This window comes from Podarcis pityusensis, assembly GCF_964106645.2.
Source record: "Podarcis pityusensis genome assembly, chromosome: 14".
Taxonomy (NCBI): Eukaryota; Metazoa; Chordata; class Lepidosauria; order Squamata; family Lacertidae; genus Podarcis; species Podarcis pityusensis.
Genome location: NC_138039.1, coordinates 5,696,320 through 5,716,790, shown reverse-complemented (window position 1 = coordinate 5,716,790; position 20,471 = coordinate 5,696,320). Strand labels below are relative to the sequence as shown.

The window sequence follows — 20,471 nt, the reverse complement described above, 5'->3', positions numbered from 1 at the left end:
TAGCAGTTCGAAAGCATCCCTAAAGTGCAAGTAGATAAATAGGTACCGCTTTCTAGCGGGAAGGTAAACGGCGTTTCCGTGTGCTGCGCTGGTGCTGGCTCGCCAGAGCAGCTTCGTCACGCTGGGCACGTGACCCGGAAGTGTCTCCGTACAGCGCTGGCCCCCGGCCTCTAGAGTGAGATGAGAGCACACCCCTAGAGTCTGTCAAGACTGGCCCGTACGGGCAGGGGTACCTTTACCTTTTTACCTCGGGTTAAGTACTTAATTCGTTCCGGAGGTCTGTTCTTAACCTGAAACTGTTCTTAACCTGAAGCACCACTTTAGCTAATGGGGCCTCCTGCTGCCTCCGTAGCACAATTTCTGTTCTCATCCTGAAGCAAAGTTCTTAACCCGAGGTACTATTTCTGGGTTAGCGGAGTCTGTACCCTGAAGTGTATGTAACCTGAAGCGAAGTAACCCGAGGTACCACTGTACTCTAAATGATATTTTAAACTTCTATAATGTGTAGGTAATTAGACAGGGCTTTTTTTCATCCGGAACACAGTTGCAGCACCTCTCAGGTAGGCACCACTGCCATTATAACAGAACCAGTGAGATGTTCATGGTGAGTTCCGTACCTCTTTTCTAGAAAAATAGCACTATATCTAGATGAAAGAAAATGATGAATTGTTTTCATTTTTTTTTTTAAAAAAGAAATATATATACTGTCTTTTCCCCCCGTTTAGGAAAGCTGGTGACCAGCCAAGAAGACATACACGTTAAGGTCACTATGTGGAACTGCGAATCTTTCAATGGTACCAAAAGCATAGAGGACCAGCATCTTTGCCATGATTTCCATCTTGTACTTTCCATTTTTTCATTGCTCTACCTCATCATCTGTTTCCCCATTGGCCTGTGTTATAATGCCCTACTGGTGCTAGTCAACCTATACAACAAAGCAACTATGACCATGCCAGATGTTTACTTTGTCAATATTGCAATTGCTGGCCTCATCATCAATGCTATTGCACCAATGTACCTTCTAGGACCTGCCAGTACAAAATGGGCCATCTGGAGTTTCAACAATGAAGTCTACATTACCTTGCTTATCTTGTTCAATGTATCATCTCTGGTTATCATGTATTCTACCACACTGCTCAGCCTGGACTACTACATTGAACGTGCTTTGCCAAGAACTTACATGTCTAGTGTATACAACACAAAGCATGTATGTGGATTTATTTGGGGAGGAGCTATGCTTACCAGCTTTTCATCTCTTCTGTTTTATGTCTGCAACCATGTCTCCACTAAAATAATAGAATGTTCCAAAATGCAGAACAAAGAAGCAGCAGATGCCATCATGGTTTTTATTGGATACGTCGTACCAGCCATTGCTGTGCTGTATGCTCTTGTGTTAATTCTGCGAATACGCAAAGAGGCAACACCGCTGGACCAAGACACTGGAAGATTAGATCCATCAGTACACAGGCTTTTGATTGCTACTGTTTGTACACAGTTCACATTATGGACACCTTATTATGTAACTCTTCTAGTAAACACATTAACTAGTATGCAAGGAAAAGTCACGGATGAAAATTACACTAGAGTATTACATTTTACCAAGGGACTGTCAAAATTCTTGGCTTTTTCAAGCAGTTTTGTCATGCCTCTACTTTACCGATATATCAACAAAAACTTTCCAATCAAATTGCGAAGGCTGCTTAAAAAACTGCACTGTGGAAATCAAGGATGCTCTCATGAACGCACGGTTGTTCAGCAAGTTATAACGTAGGTATGAATGAATGCCAGTGGGCCAGAACCTAGTTTGGAAAGCTTATTCTCTTATTCTCCAAGTTTCTCTTTTGTGCAGGTCACCTAGCAAGGATGATAGGAAAGGGGGTTTACACTGTAAATCAGGAGCTCTCAATTTTAAACTATACAGGTAATGAAGATGGTTAGAAAATTGTTCAGATTCCATCTGCAGGTTACCCTTTGATTTCTGAGATTTCAATGCACTGATTCAGTTACACTATATGAGCTTTGTTCTGAGAATTCTGCCTGGAGATAATCACTAGAGGGCCAAAAAGCTTTGACTGAACACCTAGCACTTTGTAATCTTCTAGAGCTAAACAAATATGGTATTTTTAATGTTCCATATAAAATAACATGATTTTTAATTTTACAAAGTGGTTTTATTTCAAGATGAGGAGAGTACCTTTTCATTGAGATACTCTCCACTAATGATCATACTGGTCCAACTGTGTAGCACTCTAAACAATGAAGTATCAAGGATAAAATTACTTTAGTATTTAATTATATTTTCTTGCTTATTTTGCAAAATCGTATTGTAAAAGGAGGGTCTATTTGCAATTCTAAAACAGATTATTTGCAAATTAATATTTGTTTTAATGTATCTTTAATTATTCATGTTTTCCTACATTTAGCAATGCATCAAAAGAAGCATTTATATGTTTTTTCTTACTTTGTATCACAAAAACATTTCAATCAGTCAGAAGTAGCCACTTTTAGAAAAAGTAAGAAAAACAAAAATATTGCTTTACCTAATAAAATGAAGGACAAATTTAATATGAAAAAATTAAAAAGTACATGGGTTAAACAGTGTGTATCTAATTGTTATGGTCCCCAAATATTCATGCGAATTAACTACATTATTTTAGGGGCTAAATAATTGTGGTTTTAAAAGTATTACTTCTGTAATGGAAAGGAGTAACTTTAAAGGTTTACAAGTGTTTGTTATCTTTTCGTTATTAAATGAAAGACAGAAGAGAGGGAACTCTAATTCACTTGTGCCACAGAACAGCAACTTGTGTGAATATGCAGCCTATGAAATGCATCAGGAGCAGGATTCTGATCATTCTAGCCCTAGTTTTTTAGCTGATTTGGCCCACTTCCTCCTTAGATGGTGCTGCTTTTCTTCCATTCTTGTCACATATTGCAAGTCAGTGAAAAGAGCAGGCAAAGGTTAGGCTCTGAAGGGCCACATAAGAAATCCTGTGCACACATGCACTGCTGCTCAGGGCCCACCCATGAGGTGAGGTGGCAGTCTCAGGCAATGGATTTTATTTTACCTCAAGCGGCAATACATCCCAGGCCACCCCTGCTACAGTTCCAGTTGTCTCCAGACATAGCATCTGAGAAGGTCAAAGACCATCCAGAACACCATTCAGTGCAGTATGGGGCATTGCAGGTGGAAGGATGAAACTGGAAATCTTAGTGGGTTTGTAGAAGCACCTCAGATATATGCATATGGCTGCTCATTTTTGCCTAAGAAAAAACTTGTTTTGCTTCATGAACACACAGAGTGCACTATACATGGAGAAATCAGGCTGTAGAGATGGATAATCATGCACATAAATATTTTTGCTCGTATCCACACTTTAATACAGCTACATTCTGTTCTTCACAGCCTGATTCTGATTCTATTAGTAAGACATATTTTTTCAAAGAAACATCCTAAGTTACTTTTTAAATATAGTTACATTCATTTATTGAATACATATTTCCGTTACGTGTATTTTCTTCAAACTCTCTTTAATATAACTTCACTCTGTTGCAGTTTGTCCACATAAAGGACTATCCAGCAGGATCACATTAATGTAAATTAATGGCACACTACGTTTTCACACTATTTATACCATCACAGTATATTCCCCCCAATGCTCTCCAAATCCCCTTGACAGAGTACATGATTCTGAATTTTTCACATGTTTAGTCTCGTAAGTGACTTGTCCTTCAGTATTTCATATTCAGAGTCTTAATTTCACTGCAGGTCCAAGGTCCAAGTATGTTTAACACCAAAATATTATTATCAGTACCAGAGATGCAAGGTTTCCCCTGGTATCTTCTCCACTAATACAAAACTATTTACTTCCTACTGCAGCTCCAGTTAAACCCCATAGGCTCAGTAATTGAAAGCATACCAATTCTACATCAGAATTGGACATTTAGCCCCATTTGGTCCTGATATGCACTAATAAGATAGTTTTGGCAAGAACTTAACATAGCATCTTATTTCCACTGCATAAATGAGTGAGCAAGACCTCTGGGGTGATTGCTCTCTTCTCTTGCTGCCACACAACATCATTTGTCAAGGTAGTACTGGAAGGGATCTCTAAGACAGTGGTTCTTGGAACTGAGTGGACTAAAATACAGGATATTTCACAATTCTTAGTTTAGGTCTTTAGACTCGACTATCAAAAAATCAGATTCACTTAGGTTATATTCAGCTTTTTTGTGCTACACAAGTTGTAAAAAGAGCTAAACAAAACAAAGCTGAAATTGCATGACTTCAGGACCTGATGTTCTGATTTACAGTATCTACTTGGTGTTTCAGTCCTGCGTAGGCATTATAAAATCACAATGGCCTTTTATTATTTTAAGCACTGAAACTGCCCAGAAGGCTATAACCCTTATATTGTCAAATCTGTTCCTATCAAAGTAGAGACTCCTTCTCAGTAGAGAAATATTTAACCAAATACATCTGGTCTATTAATATTGCCAGGTGTGTTCTAAAAACGAATCTAAGCATAGTGAACTGGTACTGGAATAATCTCCTTTGTAAATTCCACAAACATTCTTAAATTGCAGAAGACAGAATATCAGTAATTTCTTTTGCCACTCACAAAATTTTCTGCTTCAGAAAATGTAAATTTATCCACAAAACGAGGCATGTGTACAGTGGTACCTTGGTTCTCAAACTTCATCCGTTCCAGAAGTCTGTTTCAAAACCAAGGTGCGCTTTCCTATAGAAAGTCCTGCAAAACAGATTAATCCGTCCCAGACTTTTAAAAACAACCCCTAAAACATCAATTTAACATGAATTTTACTATCTAATGAGACCATTGATCCATAAAATGAAAGCAATAATCAATTTACTGTACTATAAAATAAATAAGACAGTATTGTAGATGATAAAAATTAAAATTAATTTTTTTTCTTACCTGCACTGATAATAGTCATTGTTTGGATGGGGGGCTTTTATCCATTTCCGTAGTTGCACTATCAATCAATGAGTAGCTGAACTGGGTTCCACACAGTCATAAAAACAAATTAACTGAAAAAGCCTCAAAAAAAAAACGCAAAATAGCAAAAACAAAAGCGCCAAACTTAATCTGTTCTGGAAGTCTATTTGACTTCCGAATGTTTGAAAACCAAGGTGCAGCTTCTGATTGGTGCAGGCACCCTGGAAACAATAGCCGACAACCGCATCAGACGTTTGGCTTCTGAAAAACGTTCAAAAACCGAACACTTACTGCCGGATTTCTGGCGTTTGGGAACCAAGGCGTTTGAGAACCAAGGTACCACTGTAATGCATTAGGAAGTTTTGTTTACTTTTTCTTTTTCTTTTTGTTGGTCTGCTCTGTAACACTTAAAACATCACAATGGATTTGAAATAATGCTTTTTCAGAAGTTCGTTTCATGAGCTTTATTCAACAATATGTCTGGGACTTTCATTTCAGCTCATTGGATATTTCGTTTTAGATATAAGCTTGAACCCCAGCATCAGTCCCTGTGATTGGCAGACACCATGAAGCCCCTGGATTGATCAGGCCCAATATAAATATCAAGGGCCTGACTATCTGCCTTTGCGTAGTCAACAGAATCTCCTGCCTCCTGCACTTCAGGCATGCTTTTTACTTGGAAGTACGCTCAAATTCAATTGAGTTACGATACAGTGCAATGTTCTAGAAAAGCAACAGTACTTTGAAAATCGAACAGGGCAGCATGTTAGATATATGGAAAGGTTACTTTTTATGCAATCAACTCTGTAAGTCATTAATATGAAGATTGTTCTACATTTTGAGCCACTTTTGTTCAAAATGTTTGCAAATTTTTCATTTGTGGTTATTTCCCAGTTCTGTGTTTTCTCTCTTAAACTGGTTAAAGATTGTGTGTGTGTGTAACACATGTAAATTACCTGATCTTTTAGCTGCTTTCCAGATAATGTTCCACAAAACCACCCTGTGCTATTTTTACCTCTACAATGCCGAACAGGAATTGCAAACACACTTCCATAAACTTTGCATCACATGTGATTTTCAGATAAGCTTTCACATAAATAACTAAGAAGACTACAGGTCTGCCACCTTTATGCCAATAAAAAGCTATGAGTCTAAGGAGAAATATAAAGCAGTGAAGATAAAGAATTCTAAAGAATTAAAATTGAATTATGTTCTTTCTTAAAGCATATTAACTTTCTACTTATAAAATGTGGGGCCTTTCCATTTCAATGCCTGAAGGTTTCCAGTTACTTTGTATATATGAGCCAAACTGACATTACAATGAATATTACTGTATATATGCAGAGAGAAGCAATCTACTGATGTAAAAAGAACATTTTAAAGAATTTATTAAATTATTTCCTAAGATACAAATTTATCATCATTTAAAAATAAACTTCTCTAGATCATTAAAGAGTACTGTATATGATTTATATGTGTTCTGAAAGTCAGCACAACAGTGCCATTATTAACAGTATTATTTTTCTCAGAGTAAAGATTAGTATTTTTGAAAATGGTTTATGATTTGTAGATCTCCTCTAAATGGGGAGAGATTTATGTCAAATCAATAAACTAATAAAAATCCATCCCCGCCTCAACTTGTGTCATCTTTTCCCAAAGTTTTTATATCTTCAGTTGGTAAAGCAGGAGACACTTAATCTCAAGGTCATGGGTTCGAGCCCCAGACTGGGCAAAAAGGTTCCTGCATTGCAGTGGATTGGGCCTGATGACCCTCATGATCCCTTGCAACTCTACAATTCTCTGTTTCAATTCTTCATCTATCTTATATCATCTTCATCTGTCCCAACTGCAACAAAACATGTCTCTCCTGTATCAGTCTCTACAACAGCTTGACTTCACCCTCAAAGACGCACTCCTCCATTGTATCCCGAGACATACCTGGATTTAAATTCTTACACCAAACCAGTCACTCTACAATATACTGAAGGCAGACAAGAGGAGAGGTATTTTCACTAAATTAAGTTTGCAGTCATTCAACTTCTAATAAAAGCTAGGATTGTATAATTACTGTAATGTGCTTTATAAGGGGCTGTCTTTTAAAAATGTCAAGAAGCTTCAGCTGCTGAAGAACCCAGCAATCAGATTGTTAACTCATCGTCACCACATCATCCCAATCGCCTGGCACCAAAACACAATACCCTCAAGGTAATGCCAACGACACAAGGGACCCATCAAGGCTGCTGCTGTTATTCCTTTATTTATTTATTTATTTATTTAAAGGGGTCCAAAGTTAAGAGAAGGAAAACTGTGCCAATTTCTCCTAAAATACCTATGGGTCCCAACAATAAAACATTAACTACCAACATTCTTGCATAAAAGTCTTCCAGTTACACAGTATTAGAAATTATTTTGGGCAAGTAAATATATGAGCACTTCGTCTTCAACATTTTGTTCATCATTCTAAAAGAAAGTATTTCATAATCCCCCAAATAACAATAATTCGATTTTTCAATTTTTTGCGGGGGGGGGGAAGGCTTCGGGAAAAGGAGGTGTCCCCCTTTTCTGGGCTCTAGCATCTCTTAACTTAACATGCCTCTTCTTCTTATGCCCAGCTTTTTATGGCTATTTGAGGGGGATTTCTTCTTCTTGTGGGGGTACAAGGGCCTGCTGTTTGTGAGGACTCTACCGCTTTCACTTCCCTGACCACCAGCCTCACTTGAGAAACGTGAAGAATTCCTCCCCACCCTGCTCCCATAATAGAAAGTGCTAAGTGGCCTGCTTTTGTTGTTGTTGTTTAGTCGTTTAGTCGTGTCCGACTCTTCGTGACCCCATGGACCAGAGCACGCAGAGGCCTGCTTTTAGGCTCTACCAAAAATGAGTGCTGGGAATGGGAAGATTGCTTGCACTCTTCCAAGTGGCTCTGCTTGGAGGGCACTGTAGCTTTTCTGCTAGTCATCATGTGGTGAGAAGGTCCTGGCTGACCCAAAGGCAGGTGTGGGAAGGGATTGGATAGCAAGTTACAGCCTCCTTTACTCAGTACCAAGCATTACTCCCCCTCTGCATATGAGTGGGAGGAAAATACAATCCACTGTGACTACTGTGGGCAGTCTCTAAGCACAGTTGGCCTCTCCTTGTATGGAGAAGATGCAAACCACTTAAAAAAACCATGGCTCCCTCGCTGCGTTGCTGGTTCTGCAGCCTTCTTGTTCGCCATGTGCTGGGTGCTCTGCCCTATACTAGGAAATGGGGGAGAGGAAGGGGAGGGAGGAAAAGCTGAAGATCAATATAGTGAATAAAAGATCCATGAAGGAGAAAGAGAGATCAGAAAGAGGGAAAGCAGCTGTGGACCCAACCACCCACAGTTTAAGGCAGGGACCAGTTTGGAGGGTGAGATGGTTCCTCTCCAAGACAAGGTGGTCAAAACTTTGTGCACTGCTTGCTAAAGTCAGAGGGAGGAGCCACCCCAAATAGCTGAATGCCCTCCAGGAATCACTGCAGAACCACAGTTCTACAAGTTGGAATGTGTTAGAAGAACTGTGTTTTAGTAAAAAAATGGAAGTGGGGTTATTCACTCTTCTCCCCTTGCACAAAAAGGACAAGAAGGGAGCATGTGAGACCAAGTATCACTGCAGCTTGTTCATGATAATGTAAATATAATATAAACCATGGTTGCCTGAACAAGTCAGTGACATAAGCACACACAGGATCTCCCCACTCATTTCAGGCTGCAACCTCAGGTGCCATGGAGGGAAATGACCTCACAAACAATACTTCCTTACCTTGCTGAGGGCTGCAATCACAATTTTCATGTCTTGGTGCTCATGTCAAGGATACTGACAAGCTGTTCAGGGAACTAGGTATGCTTAGCCTAGTAAAGAGGAGACTGGGAGGAGATACGATAGCCATCTTCAAATATTTAAGGGCTGTCACATGGAGGATGGAGCGAGCCTGCTTTCTCCTGCTTCACAGGCTAGGACTCGAACCAATAGTTTCAAGTTATGAGAAAGCTTTCTGACAGTAAAAGCTATTTGATAGTGGGACAGACTCCTAGAAGAGGCAGTGGACTCTCTTCCCTTGGAAGTTTATAAGCAGAGGTTGGATGGCCATCTGTCATGTATGAGATTCCTGCATTGCAGGAGGTTGGAGCTGATGACCCTCAAGGTCCCTTCTATCTCTACAATTGATTCTATGAGCAGCTCACCCTTAGAAATACCAGGCTATAGTTGTTCCTTCAGAAACGCCACCCTGTGGTTAACTATAGAATGCAATACAACATTCTCTCATCAATTACCTTCATTCTAGAATTGTATCATAATGAATACTCTGAGGAGCACTAATTTAAGGGAGAAACTATATATACACCTATATACACTGCTTAAGTTTAAGATAGTGCCATTCTACTTGAGATTTACTATTTTTAATACCCTTCTTGTCAGCTGACAAACTTGTTTCTTCTGTGTATTTTATTTTTTGTTACATTTTTAAAGTTTTTTAAAAATTTGTTTTTGAGGTTTTCAGTTAAGTAGTAACAAAACAGATAATGTAAGCAAACAATAACATAAACATGCACAGAAACTGAAACATAAATTAACATACACGCTTATTTTGCAAGTGATAACACAATATTTTGTACACTGTATACATATATTTTTATATGAACTTGCTGTATAGAAATTAATGAAACAGAAATCCTGCTGTAAATAATAATTTAAATAGTAAGAAAATAATAATGCCTATTAATACTGTAGTAGATCTACATTTCTGCTCCAGTCCTGCAGCGCCACAGACCACTTCCCTGTTGGTGCCTCAGGTTGGTTATCTATAATTTAGCTAAATAAATGGCATCCATATACAGTGGTACCTCGGGTTAAAAACCTAATTCGTTCTGGAGGTCTGTTCTTAACCTGAAACTGTTCTTAACCTGAAGCACCACTTTAGCTAATGGGGCCTCCCGCTGCAGCACGATTTCTGTTCTCATCCTGAAGCGAAGTTCTTAACCTGAGGTACTATTTCTGGGTTAGCAGAGTCTGTAATCTGAAGCGTCTGTAACCCAAGGTACCACTGTACTCTTCATATGCAGCAGGAACACATATAATGACTTGCATAAGTCTTATCAGTTACAGGACCAGGCAGGCTTTCTCCCAGGTAGACATTTGTTTGCTAATACAAGGAACATTATTGACATTTTGGAACTTTTGCAAACAGATATAAACACAAAAGCAGTTTTAATTTTTATAGACGCGGAGAAGGCCTTTGACAACATCTCCTGGAAATTTATGATGGGAAACTTAAAAGAAATGGGAGTGGGACGGGGTTTTGAGAATGGGATTGAGGCGATATATTCAGAGCAGAAAGCTAAACTGATAGTTAATAATGTGGTTACAGAAGAGTTTAAAATTGAAAAAGGAACACGACAAGGTTGCCCTATTTCCCCTTTGTTATTCATTTCGGTTCTGGAAGTGCTATTGAATATGATCAGAGGGGACCGGTTGGTGGAAGGAATTCAGGTCGGACAGAAACAATATAAATTAAAAGCTTTTGCAGATGACCTGGTTTTGACCCTGCAGGAGCCAGAGTCTAGTACGAAAAGAGTATTACAACTGATTAATGATTTTGGTCGGGTGGCTGGATTTAAATTAAATAAACAGAAAACTAAGGTTTTGGGGAAAAATTTGACAGATACAGAGTCAGAACGGTTTCAGAAAGAGACAGAACTTAATGTGGTTAAAAAAGTAAAATACCTAGGGGTAAACATAACAGCAAAAAATCTAAGTCTATTTAAGGATAATTATGAAAAATGCTGGGCAGAAATCAAGAGAGACTTAGATAGTTGGTCAAAATTGAAACTTTCTTTGTTAGGCCGAATTGCAGCTATCAAGATGAATGTATTGCCAAAGATGTTGTTTTTGTTTCAAACACTTCAGGTTTTGGACAAGACGGGGTGCTTTCAGAAGTGGCAGAGAGATATTTCTAAGTTTGTCTGGCAGGGCAAAAAGCCCAGAATTAAGTTTAAGATATTAACCGATGCGAAAGAAAGAGGGGGCTTTGCCCTGCCAGATCTAAAGTTGTATTATGAGGCCGCAGCGTTCTGCTGGCTAAAAGACTGGCTACTTCTTGAAGACACTGACGTGTTGGATTTGGAAGGGTTTAACAATGCTTTTGGATGGCATGCATACTTATGGTATGACAAGGTTAAAGCAAATAAGGCCTTTAAGAACCATATTGTCAGAAAATCACTGTTTAATGTCTGGACAAAATATAAAGACTTGCTGGAAAATAAAACTCCAAGGTGGCTTTCACCTTTGGAAGCTAAGGCCCGAAAAAGACCCAATATGGAGGCTAAATGGCCTAAATATTGGGAAATACTAGAAAAAGATGGAGACAATTGGAAATTGCAGAGTTTGGAGAAAATGAAGGATAAAGTGCGAGACTGGTTACATTACGCTCAGATTAAAGAAGTTTTTAAAAATGACAAGAAACTAGGGTTCCAGGTGGAGAAATCGAAACTAGAAACAGAATTGTTAGAACCAAAGACTAAGGTACTTTCAAGGATGTATAACTTGCTGTTAAAATGGAATACACAAGATGAAATGGTCAAATCGGCTATGATAAGGTGGGCACAGGACATTGGGTATAATATTATGTTTGAGGACTGGGAAAGGTTGTGGAGTACTGGACTGAAATTTACTGCATGCAATGTTTTGAAAGAAAATGTAATGAAAATGAGATATAGATGGTATATGACCCCAGTCAAACTTGCAAAAATTTACCACCTGTCTGATAATAAGTGTTGGAAATGTAAAGAGAGTGAAGGAACATTCTTCCACCTCTGGTGGACTTGCCCTAAAGTGAAGGCGTTCTGGGAAATGATTTATAATGAACTGAAAAAGGTATTTAAGTATACCTTCACTAAGAAACCAGAGGCCTTTCTTTTGGGTATTGTCGGCCAAGGGGTGGCAAAGAAGGACTGGACATTTTTTATGTATGCAACAACAGCAGCAAGGATACTTCTCGCAAAGTACTGGAAAACTCAAGATCTACCCACACTGGAAGAATGGCAGATGCAACTGATAGACTATATGGAACTAGCTGAGATGACTGGCAGAATCCGTGACCTGGGAGAAGAGAGGATGGAGGAGGATTGGAAGAAATTTAAGAACTATTTACAAAAACATTGCAACTTGAGTGAATGCTAAGCAGGATGCTAGATCATAAATAATTGAGCAGCACTAACTTAGATGATTTAAGAAAATAAGTGAGATTGAGAAAATACAACTCTTTTTGAGAACTAGAAGACTATGAAATATAGAAGGGATATAAGAATGTAAATAAGATAACAAATTGCTGCCAAAAAGTTATAACGATGAAAGTGGGAGCGGGAGATGTGAGGAAGTCCAAAAAAAAATATGTGAAACTATGTTAAGATTTTTGTTATATTGTCTGTTACATTTATGCTTATTGTAAACTCCAATAAATATTATATTAAAAAGTACATAATTGGAAAAAAAAAAAAATTCAGTTACAATTAGGCCCAAGGGTTCAACCAGTTATACCATAGTTGTACCTTTAGCAGACGCCACACCCTGTCCCCTTTACTCAAGAGGTCTTGAGTTCACATTATGCTCCTAATCCTTGCTGAAACCTCAGAGGAAATCGAGGTACAGAACCCACTAAACAAGTCTGTTCCACACTACACTGCCTGCTTCGAAGACACCTTTAATTACAATAGCAGAAACCATTCTGCTGGGCCATTATTTTTGATATAAGCACATTAACACAGGCTTTAACAACAAAATGCAGAGCTATCTATTGAGCCATAGTACCAGCCTTCCTTACTTGGGAGCACCTAGGTTACCACTTTAACACTGCTAAGCTTGAGGTCTAGCACAGGCATAGGCAACCTTGGCCCTCCAGATGTTTTGGGACTACAATTCCCATCATCCCTGTCCACTGGTCCTGTTAGCTAGGGATCATGGGGGTTGTAGTCCCAAAACATCTGGAGGGCCAAGGTTGCCTATGCCTGGTCTAGCACTTCCCTACTTGACCTTATCTGAAAGTCGGGGTGGGGGGTGGAGGAGCAGAGCAAAATGCACTAGTGAGACCAGGATCCCTTTTCTCATTGGCATGCTCAGGTCTCCATTTCTCTCTGCTTCTAGCCTGGCTCCCAGAAAATTCACTGGCTCCTAGGGTTTTGCAAAACCTTTTTGCATCACTTAAAGTCTTGCACAAAGCTCCAGGAACTTGCTCAGCTTGAACGAGGCACAAGGCAGCCATCAGTTATAGCGTTATTATAGCATACCTTGACCAGTGTGATCAGTGGAGTATGTGCAGCTCCAGAGGAATAGTCCAGAGAGTATCAGAGCAGGGGAAAGGGAGAGGCACTTGTCTGTGCATCATCACTCACAAGCAGTGGTGGAGGAAGGGGGTGTGGTGGGTGCAGGCTGCCCCAGGTGTCATCACTGAAGGGGGTGACAAAAATATGAGTGGGTTTTTTTATTAAAAAAATGGGATCACTACACTTTTTAGTTCAGTCAAGAAACGTAACAAAACACGGCTGGCAATGGGCACCACACCACGGGGCCTGTAGTCTGCCCGAGCCACGTGTCTTTCCTGGGAGTGACGTGATGGCTTGGGCGCCTACAGGCTCCACGCTGCCTGAAAGGGCAGCGTGGGGCTTGCATCTGCCTACCGCCTCTCCCTCAGCCGCCCTACAGCTGAGGGGGAGGTGGCCAGAGGCTCCATGCAGTTCGCCCTGCTCCCGGCTGCAGGATGCACGCACCACACTGGGCACACGAGTGGCTAGCTACACCGCTTCTCACAAGTAGAAAAACCTCGAAAATTATTCTACAATTTTAACGTTTCTGCTCCTGAAAGCTGACACTCTTATTGACAAGCATCTTTATTTGCTTAGGCAACCAGAAGTTTTTAATGTTTGATGTTTTATCACTTATTATTATTATTCTGTTGGGAGCTGCCCAGAGTGGCTGGGGAAACCCAGCCAGATGAGGAACACACCCTATTTTCCCCTGGGACTCATCTTGGTGTGCATTTCAGCCAGGATGTGCACCCATGCTGTGCAACCAAACACTCTCAAATGACACAGGTTTGAGAGGGGGGGGCGCCAGGGGGGCAGCTGCCCACCCCCATATCAAGTAAAACAATAGAAATACTCACTGGCAAATCACATTGGTTCTGCTCCCCTAACAAAAGTCCTGTCCCCCCTAACAAAATTCCTGGCTACGCCCATGCTTAGGTTTCATACCATGAAAACCCCAAATGGTGTTGTTTGAGTTGCAACTGTGAACAGCTAGTTCTGAGTGTAATCAACCATTGTTAAGGCTTTCTCCAATAATGCATCAGACAACTGTGTGCCTGTAATTGAGCACATATCATTACTTTGAGAGTGTGATTTTTGTTTTCAGCTACCTCACTGTCAGAAGGGGTGTAAGGGCTGTCAGCTGATGCATAAGCTCCTTCTTAACTAGGAAGTCTTTATATTGCAAACACTTGTCTGTTTGCTACAGGCTTCTCATAATGATTATGCACCCAAGTCGCAAATGATTTAAACTCTTAAATTTGCTGAATGCTCGCTTTAATAAAGACCGCAACCTCCTACAACTGCAGAAAGTTAGCCCTAAATCAGTTGACCAACCACTAAAAAAAAAAGAAAACTCACACTAAAACAGCCCCTTGTGTTCTATCCGAATAAAGTTTACTTTCTTACTGAGCTCATATGACTGTATCCTATGATTGCTCAACTGAATCAAATTGAGACTATAAAAATAAATGTTCAAGAGAAACCACATTTGAAAAGAATGCCCACTTTTTCTTCCTCATTCAATTTTGAATAGCAACAGTAACTGTCAGAGGGAAATGTGCATGAAAATTACAGCACTGTGTAAATTACACTGTGTAAAATGTTTAGAATTATCATTAATTACAATTGTATTCAGCAATCTTGCACACTATAGGTTAGTAGTGAGCAGATTAAATAGACTATCTCTTCAACCAAGGTTTCTCAAACTTGGGTTTCCAGTTGTAGTCCAAAAATAGCTTGGGAGACCCAAGTTTGGGAAACCCTGTCTTAAATATAACCTCTTAATGCATAGGGTATTTTGGACAAGCTATTTCATGGACACACCACAATTATGCCTCCAAACCGAGCAAGAAGGTAGGAATCTTTATTTCCAAACTTTTGATTCTAGGCAAAGTATTCAGCACCAGCTTCTGGAAGGTGGGAAGGTAAGGGTGTGAGTGTTTTAATCATTACCATTTATACTTCTAGTGATCTCACTTCTTCTAGTCCATATGCAGCCTAATCAACACTGCTTATGCGTAAGAGGGAACTATCAGCAGGCCAGAGAACTTGGAGGTTTCAAGGAGCATAAAAATATATTTCAAAAAAATGGGAAATGAACTTTCACGACAGCCAAATCACTGAGCACGTTCAGTGGACATGGAAAGCTGACTGTTAGTGGGAGGGAGATCAGGGGAGAGGAGGGGTGAATGGAATGGACTGGCTGGAATCCTGGACAGGAAGCACTCCATAAGATAATATTTTGTTGCAGGTCCTACTTGTATAAAATACTTTTATTTTATATTTACTTGTAAAGCATTTTGAAAATGCTAAACATCTGGACATGTGAAAACATACTTCCAGTATTAATGAATAGGGGTAGAATGGCTTCATGATTTAAAATAACTGAGAAGCCACTGGATGGCCTCAAAGACTCAGAAATATATGACTAAACACTACTTTTCTGTTCTGGAGTACCAAAACATCACTCTGTGTAGGTCAACTCAAACTTTAAAGTCACATGATGGAGCCATACGCGGGCTAAAATTGCAACGTGTATGGTTTGAATTACATGAAACCAAGTTCCTGTTTCCTACAGAAGAACTGTGGTTTTTTGTTGTCTGAGTTTTCGAACTGAACACGTCACCACACGCAGGAAGCCAAGTATGCATTAAAACTTATTTTTCTCATCAATCTGATCATAAAGACAGAATCAGCCTGTTGCATCTGCATTTTGTTTCACAGGTAAGTGACCTACTTTGTTTTAAATATGAAATGTTTTCATCATCACTAAGGACCAAAAACAGTGTGAAAAGAGCTCTGTTCTTTCAACCTCTTTACTTCAGTAATATGCTTAAAGCTGCACAAAATGCAGCAAAATATCACATCTAAAAAAAATGTTATGAAAACAAAAGAGACCAGGATTTTTCTGTTCTGCTAGAATCCTTTTATAAATAATTAAAGTGTCACAGAATTCTTAAATGTGCAAGAAGCCAGATGCTTCAACTATTTAAACAAAAGGAAGTGGGGAGGAGGAATCAAAACTTTCTACTGAGCCGGAATGTTGCCTTCTACTGTTTTAGAATAAGACTAAAGCAAGAGTTGCACACATAACAGATTTTAAACACAACACTGTTGACATTCTTCCTCTGTGTAGAAGAAAAAAAAAACCTCTTCTCAATTTGTTTGTTTCTGTAGAAACTGCACTCCTTCAGTTAAATTCTTACTGTAATCAACTGTATAAGTAACTCCATTTTTTATTTCTCTGCCTCTACAAATCCTGTCTCTGAATTTAACTTATGTCAGAATCCCTAGAACCATCTTTTGCAAAGAATTATAAACACATTTACACTAAACAGCTAAAATAGCAATAACACTCCAGTTGCGCACAAGGCTTGCTTGTATAAAAGAAACTTCTTTCTCCTGTTGGGAAAAGAAACCAGGGAAGGGCTGTCATATGCTAAGCATCTATACAAAAATAGATCTGGTTTCTAAAACAACGATTCCTAAACATAGTAATGCAGCTTGGAAGCTTTCAAATAAGTCGTCAGTTTAATTCATTAAACTGAAATGCCCAGACTTGAGTGTTTTAAGCAAACGCATGCAAGGGGGAAATAATTTCAAGTTCTGCCTTTCTCAAGAGATTTCCCTCGCAGTACTTGCCCTCCTGTAGTTCTCTCCTGCGTGTTGTGGGGAATGGTTCGGCTCCATCTATTGGAGGCAAGGATAATTTATTAGCTGTGTGTCTGAGCCTGAGAACAGGATTCCAGAACATTTTTGTATTCACTGCCAAAACAAATAAAGCCTAACATACTAGCAGCACAATGCCTGAGAAGGGCTTTCTTTAAAATGGAGGAGTCAGAAAAAGTCAGAAAGAAATAAGGGGAAGAATCATCAGTGAAAGAAAAGATCAGAAAGAAGTTGAGAAACAGAAGTGAACAGTATACAGATTATTTTTTTCAAAAAAGAAACCAAATGCATATCCTAAAAAAGAACTGCATTCATTTCTTTTAAAAAATACTTTTTTTAAAAAATTGTGATTATTCATTTGTCTTATATTCTGCCCGGGGCAGCTAACAACCACCATTAAAATAGAAATACAGTACAACAATAACTAAAACATCAACAAAATCAAACTATTAAAACATAACATTAGTGCTCTGGATAAACTGACTGCGCACCTCAGAATACTTCCCAGAATGCTCTGCAACACCCATTAATGGAAGATATGCAGAAGATCCTCAGCAGAAAAGGTAATATGAGAAGGACTGCGTTAAAGCAAAAAGTATGAAATCCATGGCTTTAAACCTAATGCGTTCTGACTGTAATTTCAGCTGTTGTCATGAAATGATGATCTTCTAAGACACTTCATTCTGCAGAAGCCACTAAACAACGTGAAGGGATGCACAAGCCATGCAGCTTGCTAGAATTGCTGCAGTAAATTTGCTGTTATGCTAGGTAATCAGAGAAAGGTGGTGGTAAAAATTATTTTCCCAGAGTAATGGAAATTAAAGAACCTCACAATCTATATACCTCCATGTAATTTTTTCTTCACTAACAGAAAAGGTACCCTTTCCAGTTATAAATGTTTTTCATTTTATTTTACAAAATGGAATTCTCAATGCCATTATAAGGTTTTTACTAAGAATGTACTATGTGGTGATGTACATTTGATGCATTTGCCGCCTGCTGAGTGTTTTTCAGGCAACACAAAATGCAATGAATCTAAGAGTTCCTTAGAATTCTAATCCAAAAGATGCATTCAAGATTAGCTGAGATTCCTGCATTGCAGAGTTGGACTAGATGACCCTCAGGATCTCTTCCAACTCTACAATTCTATTATTCTAGTTGAATGCACTCTGTCAGTTCACAAATGGAAAGCATTTCTTCAACACTCAAGCTGTAGACTACTCTTATATTATTCTATCAGAACTTAGATCCATTCTATCACAAGCAGGGCTACCCCACGTCTGGATTTTCCAGGACATTACTGGGATTTCAAAGGCGGAATTGATGTCTGGGGGGGATTTCTGAAAGGCGGCGCTTTGTCCTGGATCTTCATAGGCAAGTCAACTGGAAAACTCTGGGGTTTGTAAAAAAAAATAATTAAAAAATTGAGGTCTTCCTAAAAAAAGCTCAACAATCACAACTCTTATTGCCACTTACAAATATGCTTATTAAATGCCACTTTGTCTGACAGCTTGCTTGTGTGTCAGGAAGCAGAAAGGTAGACATTGACAGTACTAATACTAAGCTCAACACAAACATTTGCAGATACTAATACTGGCCTACATCATAAAGTTGCTTTTTAAGAGTCACTGATATAATATGTCATGTGCTTTGAACACTCTTTCAGTGTCTTATAAATGGTATAATTATTGTAATAACCTAGTGGCTCAGGCTTTTGCGGATGTGCTGCTCTCACTAAATGCTTTTCTTCTGTTGGCAAACAATCTGTTTCTTCTTCTTCTAACCCACAAGTGAGTTTCATTTCAACTTACATTAATGAAACAGAGTTCATTCTGGTAGCAAAATGGAAAGGAACTAATCCCTTTTACATTTTTTTTAAAAAAAATCCATGCTGAGTGCTAGCTAGCTATTGCCAGTGGAGCAGATAAATCCCTCCCTCCCACTTAACAATTTAGTCTAATGTCCTTTGTGTGCAGCCCACCTTCCCTTTCTTGCATCTGATGCTCCAAATCCCAATTTCAAAGCTACCTCATTTTAGCCAACTCCACCTTTCTACTGTAAGCTGCGGGTTCTTGCTGCAAAGATACCTAATTGAAAAAGCTGCCCCCAAAACTTATTGCTGAAGCCTCAGTTACAGGAAAGGGTTTTGTTGATTTCATTTAGCATAATTCAGCCAATGATGCAACCATGCTGCCTGTGATGCTCTAGAACAGGCTTCCTCAAACTCGGCCCTCCAGATGTTTTGAGACTACAGTTCCCATAATCCCTTACCACTGGTCCTGCTAGCTAGGGATCATAACTGTTCAGGACCAAATTACATGACAAAAATCTGGCCTGCAGTTCATGACGAGGGATTTGTGGCACAGCAGGCATTCAATCCTGTGTCTTCTTGGTCAAAGCCCAAACATCAAAGGCCAGTACCTTAACCATTATATCCCATGGCTCTCTCAGTCTTGAACACCTTGGATTGGGGAAACTGGGGATCAAAATTCCTTCTTGGCTATAAAACCAAGGCAGTCACTGTCTCAGCATAATTCTACTTCACAAGGTATTTGTAGGAAGGAAATGGAAAACAAATATTCTGCTTAAAGTTCTTTGGGTGAAAGGCAGGAGACATATATAGCTTTTTCTGTGGTAGCTTTGCTTTTATTGCAGGGCTTCTTCCTCCCCACCCCTTAACTAACAGCCAGTGGTGGGGTGGGGGCTGAATCAGGACTATGGGAGGGAGTATTCACCCCTACCATGGTCCTTATTTGAATTAGATAGTCTATCCATCTTGCTGTTCACAGTGAAAGGAAAGCAACACAAGACCTACTTACTTCACGTCTAGCATGGCCCTTACTGAGGGACCTAAATCACAATTCTTTAGCCTAATGTACAGCAGAAGGCTATTGTGAGAACAAGGGGAGAGGGAGGAATGGCAGTATAGAAGTCTAATAAATAAATTAAAAGCCCATGTTATTACACCACTCTGCACATACATACCCATATCCCAACAACCAGAAATATTTGTTATTGATACTGTATTTTTATAGTAGATCTCAACTGTTTGAAAGTCAACATGGGTGCCATTTTTGGCTGGATGTCAGGGTGTGTGTTTGTGTGCGTGTGTGTGAATAAGCTAATATTTCAGCTCTGTCTAACATACTCACAGACTAATTCTGTGCATGTTTATTGAGAAGAAAGTCCAACTGAGTTCAAAAGACATTAGTTCCAAGCTGAAGTCCATGTTTGGAGGCATGATCTGGGGAAGGACTATTGTTTTCATGTCCTGTTTCTAAGTCTCTAAGGGACGTAAGATGCAAAGATGGTAAACTAGATGAATACAGTGGTACCTCGGGTTACATACGCTTCAGGTTACATACGCTTCAGGTTACAGACTCCGCTAACCCAGAAATAGTACCTCAGGTTAAGAACTTTGCTTCAGGATGAGAACAGAAATTGCGCGGCGGCAGCGAGAGGCCCCATTAGCTAAAGTGGTACCTCAGGTTAAGAACAGTTTCAGGTTAAGAACGGACCTCTGG

General features: G+C 39.4%; 2 protein-coding genes across 6 annotated transcripts in view; one reads left to right on the top strand and one right to left on the bottom strand.

Annotated features, from left to right (window-relative positions):
• CHLSN (cholesin) overlaps positions 1 to 20,471 on the bottom strand; it is a 144,186-nt gene that overhangs the window by 88,274 nt on the left and 35,441 nt on the right. Inside the window, exon 3 of one of the 2 annotated variants that reach the window (XM_080981290.1) lies at positions 16,921 to 16,968. The exons of the other annotated variant lie outside the window; for it this stretch is intronic. Within the exon in view, the coding sequence (XP_080837416.1) occupies positions 16,921 to 16,968 (48 nt within the window). The remainder of the gene's footprint in view (positions 1 to 16,920; positions 16,969 to 20,471) is intronic. 2 annotated transcript variants of the gene reach the window in all.
• GPR146 (G protein-coupled receptor 146) overlaps positions 1 to 20,471 on the top strand; it is a 70,805-nt gene that overhangs the window by 44,068 nt on the left and 6,266 nt on the right. For 3 of the 4 annotated variants that reach the window (XM_080981224.1, XM_080981226.1, XM_080981225.1), the window contains one exon: positions 726 to 6,586. The exons of the other annotated variant lie outside the window; for it this stretch is intronic. In XM_080981224.1, coding sequence (XP_080837350.1) covers positions 770 to 1,771 — 1,002 coding nt within the window. In that variant the 5' untranslated portion in view covers positions 726 to 769 and the 3' untranslated portion in view covers positions 1,772 to 6,586. Of the gene's footprint in view, positions 1 to 725; positions 6,587 to 20,471 lie in introns of those variants that run through there. 4 annotated transcript variants of the gene reach the window in all.